Consider the following 14,412-nt stretch of genomic DNA (forward strand, 5'->3'; position numbering starts at 1 on the left):
ATTAGTTTACAGTTTACTAATTAGGCTAGATTGACAAGTCAGTCAGCTCCAGGGATCACCCTATGTTTACCTTGCCAGCACTAGTTTTAGAAGCAAGCACCACCATGCTTAACTTTTATGTGGATTCGGGGATTGAACTCAAGTCTTCATGAGTGAAAAGGAAACACTTCATTGTGTAGGTTATCTTTCCAGCCCCAAGTCAGGTAGGTTATCTTTCAAGCCCCAAGTCCTTAATTTCTAACTGAAAATCCTTGTATATTTACATTATTGATTCTTGTCAATATCTGGATTAATGCTTAATTTGGCTAAAGTTGAAGTATTTTGTGTAATAATTTTTAGTGTGTGTACTGTGTATATGTTCTAGTGTGTGTGTTTGTGTATGTGTGAGAGAGAGAAAAAAAAAGAGATAGATGAGAGGGGGGCTTGTTTGTGTACAGAGTATGTATGTAGGGCATGCATGGGAGTGCATGGGTGTGTTAACAAGCAAAGGCCAGAGGAAGATATTGGTATCTTCCTTTATCTCTCTGCATGTTATTGACTTGATATGTGGTCTCTCACTGAAACTGAAGCGTAGCCTATGCTAACTGACCAGTGAGCTCTCGGGATTTGCTTGTTCCCCCACAATGCTGGGGTTATAGGCAGGCACGGTCATGCCTGGCTTTTTATGTGGGTGCTAGCTAATTGAACTCAGGTTCTCATGCTTGCATACGAAGTGCTCTTATCCACTGGAGTCATTTCCCTAATCCCTCAATAATGCTGATGATTATAAATATGGCATATTCAGTTAGAATATTGTATGAGTATGAATTCACTACTTTTTGTGATTAGGTTAAGTTAATCTGCTATGTTGGTGAGGCTCAGGACATTCACCTTCAACATTACTTCAGGTCCTGGAGGTCTTGCATATGCTAGTTAAGCTCTCTACTGAGCCACATCCCAAACCATGCTCAATATTTTTAATAGGTTTGCTAAGTTTGCATCCTATACCATCCACCAGTACAAGTATTAATATTCATGAGAATCATATTTGTTCAACCATTTAAGTAAATGTAGAGTTTTGCAGCCACCACAATCTATTTTTGGAGCATTTTCATATCACCCCTATCAGCTCCCTCGTGTCCTTTTGTAGTTAATCCTTGCAGGGTCAGAAAAGGGGTAAGACAGGTTAAGATACATGCCCCACAAGCAAATGTTAGTGGGTGTCAAGCTCTTATCCAGACAAACAACATTTTAATGCTATATTTTTTTAAAATCAAATAGAAAAAATGTAATGAAGAAGATATGAGAAACTTATGTAAGTTGTTTCTGACTCTTGTACTTCTGCTCAGCTGTACTTGCTGGACTCTAATACTGCCTTTGTTATCTTTTTTCCTTCTCCCTTCAAACTCTGGTCATCACTAATTGTCCATTTTGTCTCTATAAATTTGTCTATCTGGGATAAGCAGAATGATCTACTATGGGAATTCAACAAATACAGTTCAGTGGTATGTGGCATTTTGTGTTTAAAGTATTTCACTTTGGCATGTTTTCAAGGTTCATCTGAACTGTTAGTACAACATTAGCATTTTGTTCTTTTAATTGAGTAGTATGCCATTGAATGGATATGCCACAACTTCTTTATCCATTTGCCAGTTGAACACCTGCTTTGCTTCTATCGTTTGTCTATTAAAACTAAAGCTACAATGGACATTCATTCCTTTTACTCTGGGGGTACAAATAGCGGTGAAATTGTTGTGTCATATTTTAATTCTATGCCAAACTTTATAAGAAATGCCTAGACTACTTTCAAATGTGGCTGCATCACTAAGATCCACACTGATTTTCTACTGTTTTGCTTTTTTGAGAAATTCTACAGTTTCATCTAAGGAACTTGAGTAGATACATAGTTCTAGGCAGTCTGAGAGCAAAATAAAAAGATAATATTAATAGAGGAAGGCAGAAGGATTTTAAAGAAATGTTCTATCTTCTTTCACATCTTGTCTAGACTCAGTCTCTTGACAAAGGAGAAAATGTTTCAGCTCAATTAACGAGGAAACTTTCAGAGTAATATTATGTGCCCATTAATTTTATCCAGAGTTTGTGTATTTATGAACACTGTAGCAAACCTTAGGTGTTCAAAGCGTCACCAGAGACACACTCACCTCATGAACATAAGCAAACAAAATGGCTTGATGGTAATTTGTCATTGCATGGAATGGTAAATGAAAGAACTCTGAAGTTGATGCAGGCGCACAGCAGATGGACATGAATGGAGTGTGACCACAGATACAAGTAGCTATTCTGCATTACACACAAACAAACCTTGGAGAAATATCACATCCTTGCTGCATAAAAGCACCCAAGGAAAACCAAAGACTGTTAAATATTCCAAATTCGTTCGGAGGATCAGGAGGGCTTTGTGGGTCACGAGGTTCTTCATTGTTGTCTTCCAAATGCCATTCATAAGGGCTAAATCTGCTGACCAGGAAGAGAACTACACTGACTCCAATGTAAGCGAAGACAATGCACATCCAGATTTCATAAGCTAATGGATCCAGGAATGAAAATACGCCTGGCTTGGATTTCTGAGGCTTCTTTATCATGATGGAGATTCCCAGGCTCATAAATGGCTTTGAAAAATCTATGACTTCTTCACGGACCAATGTTATGGTGAGTGGAGCAACAGCTATATCAGCTCTCTGAAAAACAAAGACACATAGCACTTTTAAGACAGCATTTCCTTTATCATTTGTCATTTAGTAAATGTTTTTGGTTGAAATATAATATATTCCATCACGATAACCAGCCAATTTGTCAATGCTAAGATTAGAGAGGCAAGGTCATGCAATGGGTTCTAAATTGCTTTAGTTTGATGGTGAGATAAGGAAAAAGGCCTTTTGTCCTCTGAAGCATATTGGCTTGGGGAAACTAATTCCATGGCCTCTAATTTCCTTTTTGCTAACTCACACCACCTCAACTTTTACTTCTTTATGACATATCTAATTTAATTTTTCTTATTTTAATATTCATGTTCTTATGCTATCTCCCTTATTTGACTATAATTTTTAGTGCATGGTGTACAATAACCTTCATTTCTTATATATTTTCCTTTTCCTTTGCAGTATTCAGTATAAATCTTGGTTAATGCCTTGTCGGTTAAAATGTATGTCATCTGAAGACAGGAACCCAGTCTTTTGTTTTGTATCTGTTATTGCAGTAGATTGATTCAATATTAAAATGTAGATTCCTTAAATATTTGTTGATTGTTGAACATAATAGATGAAAACATGCAACATTTCTGAATAGGATATACAAGGATAAAACAGCTACTAGAATATATATTAATTTATTAAGTAAGCTATCTTGTCTGGTGATAAATACAAGTACCACATTCACGCATGTCAGATTGATAAATAAATGCTAACAGTGCACCGAATAATTAACACATCATGTAAAGGCATGTATGCCACCTTTTTATATTATTCTCAGGAAAATAAGGCATTAGACTTTTCTGCACTTATTTTTTCTACAATTGTTTCTTTAGAATGATAGTGGGTTTTAGTGTAGAAAGAGGCTTTAAAATATATATGTGGGAAAATGTATATGACTAGGGGATGACTTAAGTATGGTATATCAGTTATGCAGTAAATTACTAAGTAGGTTCAGTTTTTTCTGTGATAAATAGAGTTATGTTTCAATATCTTTACCTATGGGGAGGGATGGAGGATGCATGATGAAGCTTGAACTAAAGTATATTTACCAAAAATGATATTTATTTTGGTGGATTGTACAGGGCAACTCAAACTACTTGAGAAGTGCTCCTTATTTAAGGGGAAACGCAGATGATGAACAGTTGGTCACATTTATTGAGTGCTTAATCTGAATGCGGCACTGTGCCAAGCACTTTGTACATATTATTTTACTTCATTTTCCTAGCAACCTTGAGGTTGATACAATTACCATTCTCTCTTCAAATGATGTACATTTTAACAGACAAGGCAGTAATCAAGGCTTATACTGAATACTGTATGGGAAAGAGAGGCTGAGATTAGACCTCTGGTACTGAAATTTCGATTTACTCTCCTAACCAGCCTCCTCTTTTTCAATTGACACTTGCATATGTGTACTACATACTATAGTACTTTGATCTACAATCAGTGAGTTCTTTGATGATGCAGCTCTTCTGAGTTACCCATGCTTCTACAAAAGCCCCCAACTCCTATAAGTAATCCCAATAAAAACTTTGTTTTGCTGAGATGGATGTTGGTGGAATTGTTGCTTTTGCCTGTCATTGGTACTGTACTGGGGATGAGTAGCCATTTGTTCAAGTCTTCCCAAGGAAAGTCATAGAATACTTATTCAGTTGAAATCATAGGCAGTTCTGTTTACCAAAAACCACCCCTCTCACTTTTTAACCCTTTTACTACCCTACCCATATTGCACCTTTACCCACCACCATCAATGGTCTTGAAACTATGATTTAATTTATCTCTGAATTAAAGCAGTGCTTTTGCTTTAGGATTGAATTTGTAGTCCCTCTGACTTATTGAAATTATTTCTTGAGCTGTAAACTTGGTTGCCAGACTCAGAAATATCCTGTCAGACATCAGTTGCTCATGTGACATTACTGGGCTTTTGCATTATATACTCTTTCCTTTGGCTCTCTGACACTAAAGACTACAGGCACTCTTTCTACCTCTATGTATATTCTTTGCACATTTTTTCCTCCTAGTTTTCCTTCTCCTCCGAGGTGTATTTTGTTTTTCCAGAAGTGTCTGGTTTAGGAGATAATCACTGAAGGTTTGTGGAATAAGACAGATCATTCAAGGTTCTGTCCTTTATTTTTCTTCTTTCAGCATTATCATCTAAGGCTTCAATGTTCATCATATTGCAGTTAACTCCTTAGTTCAGCTCCACATTGAAGATGAGATGGGAGCCAATGACAATTTTTTACCTATTTTATCCTTTGGCTAAGGGCTACACCTGGTCATAGGAACAAAGACTGCTGATAAGAATGGAATTGGCCAGAAAGCTAGACTAGGTTTTTGGCAAAGACAGCTTGAATCAGCTAGAGTTTTGTCATGCCAAGATAATTCATACATAAAGGCATTTCCTCTCACTGCCAACATGTTTCTGCCTCCCGCTTGGAGGATACAAATACACATAGAGTGTAAATTCCCATTTGATCTTATTTGAATTTAATTATTTAATTTAGCTAGTTTTTTCTTTCCCTTTTTAATCATGTAACTCTTGATCCTTCTAGGAGAAATTGCTATTATTTTTTCTGTCTGTAAGGGTAGTAGTAAGAGGGTATTTGGTGTAAAAATAGTCACTCTATTTGTACTGGATTTAAGGGAACTGAGCTCTTTTCAGTTAGGTACAGAATGGAAGATTGAGGCACTTGCTCCCCTTTAAATGGAAAACTATAGCCCATCCTGTATTTGGGAGCATTTGCTGGGAGGGGAAGGAATGGGGAAAAGGCGTAATTATATTGTAATCTTAAAAAGAAAGAAAGAAAGAAAAAATGAGATAACAGTTGACATATAAAAATAAAATAAAAATACCCCTACAAGAAAAACCCACAAAAGAAAACTAACTCAGTAACTGCAACACCTACCACATGGTGAGCACACCAAACACTAACGAAAGATGACTAGACAGAGCAGGAATGATGGTTCATTGTCTAGTTTCTAGGGACTTTTAATAAAAGAACAGATTCCCAAAGGAGGCCATTCTGAGTTTAAAATACTTTTGAATCACACACACACACACACACACACACACACACACACACACCAAAACAAAACAAAACAAAACAGAAAAAAGACCCAATAGGATAAATCAATTCCCCTCAGGTACTTGCCTCTTTCCCTAAACCTAGCATTTCTAATTTTCTGAATTTTTTTCTGGGAAGCCTTTTCTTTCCATTTTTTTCCACTTATGAGATATCATGTTGCTATGTATCCCAGGCTAACCTTGAACTTATTTTATGGCTCAGACTGGACTCAAATTTGTGATAATGCTCCTTTTGTCTTGGTCTAGCAAGTTCTGGGATCTCAGGAACTTTTTCAAAGAAAGCAATATATATATAATAAATATATATAACTTTATATATATACATAACATACACACACATATAACTACTCTAATGGAAGGTGGTGTTAAATATGGGCTCATTCAATTCTCACTGATGATGTGACCTGGCTATAAAACAAAAATTTCCAATGTATATTTAAGAACTCATAATAAAGACCTATAGACTGAAAAAGACAAAGGGATAGCTGCAAGTAGCTAGAAGAAGGATCTACCAATAACAGGTAAGAGAGCTGTTGATTTAGCCTCTAGGACAATAAGATTTATGGGAGACTGAGAAGTTCTTACTTTTTCTCTTGTGTCCTTGGTGAGAGACAAGTCACAGAACTGGCACATGAGCTCAGAACCAGCCTTGGAGACTCCTTTGCCCTCTCCTACCACTTACTCCTCCCTCCATATTATAAAATACATCTGTGACAGTGGGTTATTTCAGAGCTTATGAGCCGCCTGTCACAACGCCTGTGAAATAATCAGTTTGATTATTAACGGGAATGTGGGGAACAGACTACTAATAGGTGTCCAAAAATCCTCAGTTCGCTCTCCTGGGACTGCCATGGCCTACGGACGAAAGAGGCTACTTTAAAGGAAAATGAAAGATACTAAAATAGGCAACCACCCAAATGAAATCCTCTTTTAAAATATTTGTATTTGTTATGCATACATGCATATAACATGTGTGGATCAAATCCACCACCCTGAAATCCCTCCCTTGATATTTGTTCTTAATTTAAGTCAGCTGTGACTGGAGTCAAGCATGAAGAATTATGGCTAGGACTATGTAGCAGGTGAGCTTCTGGTTTAATAATCAAGTGTCTCTCTTCTCATGTCCCAAACCACTCAAGCCACCTTTTGTCATCAAGCCTGTGCTGGTAACTGCAGCAGCAATGTCATTTTAGAACCCTAGGTGGGTAAGTGCTCCATATGAGTGTGCTGCAGGTGACAGAGGAAAGCCAGCAAATGGTAAGAGCTTAGGGGGAGATTCTACTGTGTTTTAACTTGCATTTTGACTACTTAAAGGATTTTAATCAAGCAGTTTAAGAATGGTTGTGTGGGCTCAGTAAACACACTAAATTAGGTTTGAATTTTTTCCCATTTAACCAGTGGCAAGCCCAAGCAACTGCATTATTGGAGAAAATTTAGCCTGAGGGCATTTGTAATCATTCTCATAGGTGGGTGGCCAAAGTTGTCAGTTTCCTAAGATCTAAACTCCAACAGACTCCTATGCATAGGGACCCTGCACTTAAGGAGATGATGAGCTTTAAACGGAGGTGACATTTAGTTTAACTGTAATTTTACAAATTGTTTGAGCTGTAAGGCTTGTTACATCTTAAAGTATTTTCATCTGATTAGCTGATATAAAATTCGTATCCCGTTTGGAGATTATGTTTGGGCAGGAGCTTGTCAGCCACGGTTTCAGAGCACTTTCTGATAGCAGGGGGCAAAGGAAGAAAGGAGGAGATGTATCACACAGACCATACCATATACTATGTAAGAGGAGCAGATGTGATCTCCTCCCTGCTCCCCGAATAGGCATAAAGTGCTAGTGGCCTTGGGCAGACATTTTCCCCAGAAAATTTAGATGTGTTAGAAAAAGAAGTGGAGCAGAATTAAACTGGACAATAGGAATATAATAGCTGTGTGTTGTGGACAAGGATTAAACTGCTTTATTGGCTGTACTCTATGAGATATTTATTGTCTGCCATTGTTACGATCTGGAGGAAAGGGATGAGGCCTATTTAAATCAGTGAAACAACAAGCAGGGTCACAACAGGATTTCCTCATTTCTTTATCCAAAACAGATGTCCCAGTATGGGTCTATTGATTTGGACTCCTTGTCCTTGGGGAGCTGTGGGATTTAAAGACCCAGCGAAGATAAACGGACATCCCAGGAGCTGGAAAAAGGCCGTGTGATGCTAAATTTGGTTGGAAATATTTCCCTATCCCTCCGCTCAGAATAGCAGACTTTCATGTATCATTAATGCTCCTCCCTGGAGTCTATGTTCTTTCAGTAGAGGATCACTTTTTTTTTTATCAAGTCATCAGTCCTTTCTGCTAGAGCCTAGTGTAATCAGAAGACTAGAAGTGAATGCATGGCATCTGTTATTGGATCCTTGCTTCTTTACCTTTAACTGGAAGGACAGATTGACTTTCTGCCTTTGTTAATGGAAAATAAATCTATTATAGGATACTGACAATCCAAGGTAATTTCTTATAGGCAAAGAAATGTCGGTGTAAATAGTTATCTGTTGAGTTTCCATTTCTCCTGGGAGTGTGAAGCGGTCTGGGACAGCCGAGGACTGTGATCTGCAATCAACATATGCCAATCCCATCTCCACTTCTGAGCTTTCTGCTATCTTCTAAGTCAGATGAACGAATCTGAATAATATCTTTCCTGGCCTTTCTTAAAAGCAATCCCACGTACTCTTTATTCTTAGTTCTAGGAATGTGGCAGTGGCCCACTGGGAGGTGTCCTCTTCATAACTGGGGCTCCAATTTTGCTCTAGCCCATTTCTTGCCTTTTTTTTAAAAAAAAAAAAAACTTGTTAGGTCCTATGTCTTCTCTGAGGACAGAGATTCCCAGCTATTTACATTGTATTTTTAAATATTTCAAGAGGTAACTAGATATTTGTATTGCATTGTCCTAGAGGGCACATAGAAATGCGATGAGTATCTTGGATGGCATAGCACATAATCCAGCTAGAATTCAAGCCCTATACCCCAAAGCCAAGAAGAAATGGCATATCTGACTGAATTAACATCAAGATACCCGGAAGCTGACAAGTTTAGTGAACTGATCCAATGTAAACCAGCAGACAGAGCTCTCGGCCAGGCAGACTGGCATTCGAGTTGTCAAACTGTGACTTTTGTGATATTGTCAAAGTTTGCTACTACCCATTCTCCCTGAGAAATTCCTGTCACTCTTGTCCTCCATGAAGCTTCAATTTCTTGATTTACTCAATGGTCAATAATAATGTTTAGTCCCTGGTGGATCTCCTAGTCATCTGTAAAAATGAATTAGATGTTTGGCTAAGAAATATTTAAGAATCCTGATAGCCACAAAATCTTCTTGGATAATGCCCTCTTAAAACATTTGCTACTTGGGAGCAGTAAAAACTGGTGGTGTGTGAGCCATTTGAGCTGGGATGATTATTATGTGGCAGTGTTACAGAAATCCAGCTCAAAAATCAAAATTGCTAAAACCAGGTGGACAGTTTCAAGACCACGATGTACTGAAAAGCTTATGTAACGGGACACATTGTATGCTGCTGACGTTTGTTTCAAAAATAACCTTCTTAGAGATACAAGGTGCCCCGACATCAACTTTGATTTGAATTTCTTTAGAGGAAAAAGAAAACATTCAGGAATCATCTGAAAAGAGACTAATTGACTTCTTTATTCTTTAACAAATTTAATTCCTTTTGACTTTTTCTTGGGACTTCGTGGAAGATACAGAAATATCTCTGACAAAGCCTTCTCCAGCTCTGCCTTCCTTCACCATTTACCTGCTCTGATCCATACTACATCCAAAAGGCCTAAGAGGCAACACTGGGAAGACAAGGCAGTGTTTATCTGGGTAGTTTTCCTGCTAAATGCAAGCAGTCATTCCCTGTTCTTCTTTTTGTCCATTAAGCACTCTGGGAAATCATCAGAGCCCCCTCCCGGCACATACACACCCTCCTTTCTTCTGAAGCAACTTGCAAACCACAAGAGGTCAGGTCTTCCAGAAATGCAAGCCTGTGTTTTCATTTATTTTTATCTATTTCTATCATGAACAGAGACATTGAAAACTTTCTAATGCCAAAAGATTAAAACTTCAACATGAAGAAGAGGACACATTTAGCTTATGATTTATCTGACAGCAAGCTTTTCCTCCACGCATGACAGGAAAGCCTAGTTTCTATATTCCTAGGTCTTAGAGGAAAGTGGAGTTTGACAGTCCACTTCAGTGGATTGGTTTGCTGTCAGTTCTCCAGAATCACTTTGTATTATTCAGCTCAGAAAACATCAGAGACTTCTTCTGGGTCAGGAGAGGGGAGAGGATGTTCCTTTAAGAGCCCTCTCTGGCAGAGCAGCAGGGGAATGAGAGAAAGGCTGTTCCAGAAATCTCACCTTTTCAAAATTGAGGAGATGAGGTCTGAATTTCTAAACCAAGAACTCTGCACTTCTCGAATTCCCTCACTTACAAATAGATGAAGTGGGAAGAAAAAGGGATGTGTAGAGATTAAACCATGCAGCAGAGAGGACATCCCAGGGGAAAAAGCAAAACACCACGAGAGAACTGCACTTCAGCTGAACAATGTCAGGAAATCTCTTATCCTACAGCATCATGTCTTGCTGAATGCTAGGAGGGTGCTGGTCTATTTTCAGACCATGCCATGTTTCTTTGGAGACACTACAGAGCTCTGACCATTCAATTTTGATGGGTTTGTGGCCGTATGGACTACATCACATCAGATGACTGGAGCAGTAGAAATTGACACCCCCCAATTTTTTTTTGTCATGTTACTATAAAGCCTCAATAACTTCTCTCCATAATGGCTAAGGCATCAAATGCCTTTTATGATAAAGAATCTGAGACAACACTTTAGCTATGGAATAGTATAGTGAACTGACTAAAAACACTGTGCTCTTGCTATGTTCAGAGTGTTGGTGTCCCTCTTCATATGTTGAAATTCTAATCCATAAGGTACTGTTACTAAAAAATGAGGTACTTAGGAAGTAGTTAGTCCATGAAGCACAGTCTTCATGAATAGGATTATCTTGAATAGGATATCTAGAATAAGAGGCTACAGAGACCCATTGCCCTTTCCCTAATGTGAAGATGCAACAAGCAGCTACAATTTATGAGCAGCTACCATTTATGAGTCAGAAAGTTCATCATTACTAGACAATGGAATCTTTGATTATCCATGTCCCAGCCTCCAGAATGGTGAAAAATCACTATCTGTTGTTTACAAGTCTAATATGCTTTCTTATAGCAGCCTGAAAAACTAAGACAGGTCCTGCAGGTTATTTGGTTTCTGGAATGTGACTTTAATTCTTAGCTTAAATATTCTCACATGTAGAATGAGGTTACTAATGGAACTTCTTCAAATGCATGTTGTGAGGATTAAGGTACATAATGTTTGTAAAGTACTTAGCACAGTAGGTAGCAGGCAGTGAATACTCTATAAATGTTGGCTAAGAATAACACAAATATTACCTTATTTTTCCCACCATGAGCTCAGATTAATGAACCTTTGTCAACCATTATTGTATATGAATCTTGATTCATTAGAACAAAAAGTGAGACTTTCCTACATGTAAGATGATATATTAAGTGCAGAGAGAATTGTGGGCATGCCAATACCTTTGGAGCATTGTAGAAATAAGAGACAAGCAAAAAAAAAAAAAAACACTGTCACTTAGAAAGGGAGAGACTAGTACTATGTCATAATGGTTGAGAGAGACTGAGAGAGACTCAAGGTTCTCAGAAATCAATTGGGTTGTCTGCCCCTTTCTGGAAGTAGAAAACCTCTTTCTCATCTCTGGACTGACTTGTGTTTCATCTGTAACTCAGTCCTGCCCCAGTTCCCAGGGCCAACCTTGACCTAAGACAGGTGGTGACTGGCTCCAGCTCCACAGATGGAGGTGGGGGTTCAAGTTACTGTACTGTTTGTCTGGCAAGAGGAGAGTGTCCCAGTTTTGATACCTGGGGCCCAGCCTCATTTTAAGCCTTAGTTCCCATTCTGTGTCCTTATTTTTAGAAATAAGCTTCTTCCTTTATGCTGGTTTCCAAAGGCCTATTCTAAAAACCACATTGAGTGACCCCAGTAGTCTCTTCTGATTGAAGAGCAACACCCTATTTTGTGCTGGCTACGTCTGGAATCATTTTCCTGATCTTCAGTCCAATAGATACATGGATGTTTACTTCTTACCAGCTATGACTTCTCAGCAATCCCCCACCCCAATTCATTTGTCTTCTCAGTATCTGTTGCCTGGATGGATACTAATCATTGCAAGTGATTCTTGTTTATTAGAACCAAATATTTCCTGTCCTGATCTGCACTTTGGTTAGTTTATTAGAGACTGGTTTACCCAATAGGTAATTCTGCTGGTCAGTTGTACTTATCCTCACATGCCTCATTGGTTTTCCTAAGATCTGATGCTTCCTGAGAGCAAAACCATTTAGAACTAAGTCACCAAGGAGCTGTGAAAATACCACTGTAGCCTTCTTAAAGTTTTATCCTGGTTTTCAAAATGGGAAGTTGCAGCAATGTAGATCTGATTTGCTAGTGTGAAACAAGATGTAGGGGTACGGCTAAATGATAAACAAATGGTAAAAATCTTAATTAAGGTGGTAATGTTGTTGGTTGGCATGAAGAGTGCAGTTAGATTTGAGAGACTTCGTAGAATTCATAGTGCATTCTGCTTCATTAGACATGAACCAGAAAAGATGAGGAAAGATGGCGACACTACTAAGGCAACTACAAAGGTGTGTGCTTCTGACACCTGAATCGGTGAAATACAGAAGGAATAGACTCTTAGTAGAGGGCAGGCTGTGCTGAATTTCACTTAATTCTATTTGGTGGCTGAGTAATTTCCCTCAATTCTATTTTCCTTTTCATAAAATAGCCCTGTCACTCAAAGGATGGTATCAATAGTCTACCTTTCATGAAAAACTACTTGGTTTTACAGATTCATAAATTCTGAAATCTGATAAATCTTAAGCGTGAGCATTAAATTGCTCATTTTCTTGTTAAGTGAAAAGCATAGAAATAAGCAACAGTGGAACCAAAAATACTTACTCCGTAGACAAGTTCCCCAACCATGCCATTCCATATTTTAGTCTCTGGATCCCGTGCGCCATATTTTCCATCACCGACAATGGATAATTTGTATTTGATCCTTACATGTTTGGCTATTTCATAGGCTAAATCAACACAATAGCCTTCATAGCGCTCATTTCCTTCTAGTTGCTCATGATTCTTTTTATACATTACGTATGGTGATTCCTTTGGGACCAGAAAAAAGAACAAAAGATTACTCCTATCCATTTTTTCCCTAAGAGATAGTAATTGTAAGAGGAATACATTTTTCCCCTCTGTTGCTATTGAGGCTTAGTGTATGGATATGATTTTTTAAATTTTTGACTTATTCAGCTATTCATGGAACCATGTATTCCTTGGAGTCCTTAACAGATAATTTAATGAAGTAGGGAAGCACTTAAGTCTTTTTTCTAAAGTTTGAAAGTAGGACTAGTTTTCAGCAGCAAAGTCTTTTGATTTAGTTGAATTGGAAGTGCTATCTCCTTCAGTACATAGAGACAAGCTAACTGCCTTCCATTTCTAAGGATGCATTAGGGAGAAGGTACAGCCAACTCTGGCTGGCCATAGAGAAACACTGATTCTTGTGAAGCTGAAGTGTTTGGTTCAGACTTTTTTTTCCATCTGCAGGGCTATATACAGTTCTTAGGATAAGGTGAAGGAGAGTAATTGATACATACTCCTTAAATATCATACTTCTTTTAAACTGAGTTATGTACTTCACTTAAAAGTAGCTTTAGGAAAACTATTTTAAAACTGACACTACTCCCTCAAATGTCTGTAGTGTGTTGAATTTTGTAGAATGTGTGGCTAATTGTGCCTTGAAGTGGGTCTAAGACGTAGGTAGGAGATGATTATTATTTATTTTCATCCTACAAATAGCAAAGATAAGATCCTGAGGATTAGATAAAAATGTAACTTGCACAGATACACATAGGAGAGTTAGGGCCCATATTAGAATTCTAACTGATTTTCTTTCACACAATGACAACTCTCTACATTGAAGACTTAGATTTTATGTCTGGATGAAGCACCATTCTTTTGGGGGAAAATTGGAAGAGGACACTGAAAAAGTGTTACTCATTCATTCATTCATCCATCTATTCTATCTTTTCTCTCTGTCGTTTCTCATTCATCCATCCATCCATCTATTCTCTCCTTTTCTCTCTGTCATTCTTTGTGTATACGGCAAGAGAGCACATATCATGATATTTGCATAGAGGTCAGAGGGACAACTTGCCGGAGTTGGTTCTCTCCTTCACCTTATAGGTTCTTGACATCAGTCTCAGGTCATCAGGATTCGTGGCAAGCAACTTTACCCACTGAGTCATCCCACCATTTCTCTCTCCCTTCCTTCCTCTCAATTTTCTGATGGAACATAAATACGTACTTAGTTGTGGCCAATTCTCCACCTCTTTTTTTTTTTTGCCTCTACACCTACTTTCATTCCCTCTGTGCCCTTTTGGCTGTAGTATTTTCCCTTCTGTGTTGATATTACATGTGCTCAGTTTCCCTTACACCTGTCCATTAACAT

The 14,412-nt window shown here is 38.1% G+C and overlaps 1 protein-coding gene across 3 annotated transcripts in view; it reads right to left on the reverse strand.

Moving 5' to 3' along the window:
- The window catches only part of Gria3 (glutamate ionotropic receptor AMPA type subunit 3), a 287,651-nt gene that overhangs the window by 62,794 nt on the left and 210,445 nt on the right, over positions 1-14,412 (reverse strand). For all 3 annotated transcript variants that reach the window (XM_057760501.1, XM_057760500.1, XM_057760499.1), the window contains exons 10-11: positions 12,861-13,067; positions 2,302-2,678 (exon numbers count right to left, since the gene is read on the reverse strand). In XM_057760501.1, coding sequence (XP_057616484.1) covers positions 2,302-2,678; positions 12,861-13,067 — 584 coding nt within the window. The remainder of the gene's footprint in view (positions 1-2,301; positions 2,679-12,860; positions 13,068-14,412) is intronic.

The sequence above is a fragment of the Chionomys nivalis genome, chromosome X (assembly GCF_950005125.1).
Source record: "Chionomys nivalis chromosome X, mChiNiv1.1, whole genome shotgun sequence".
In the NCBI taxonomy this organism is placed as follows: Eukaryota; Metazoa; Chordata; class Mammalia; order Rodentia; family Cricetidae; genus Chionomys; species Chionomys nivalis.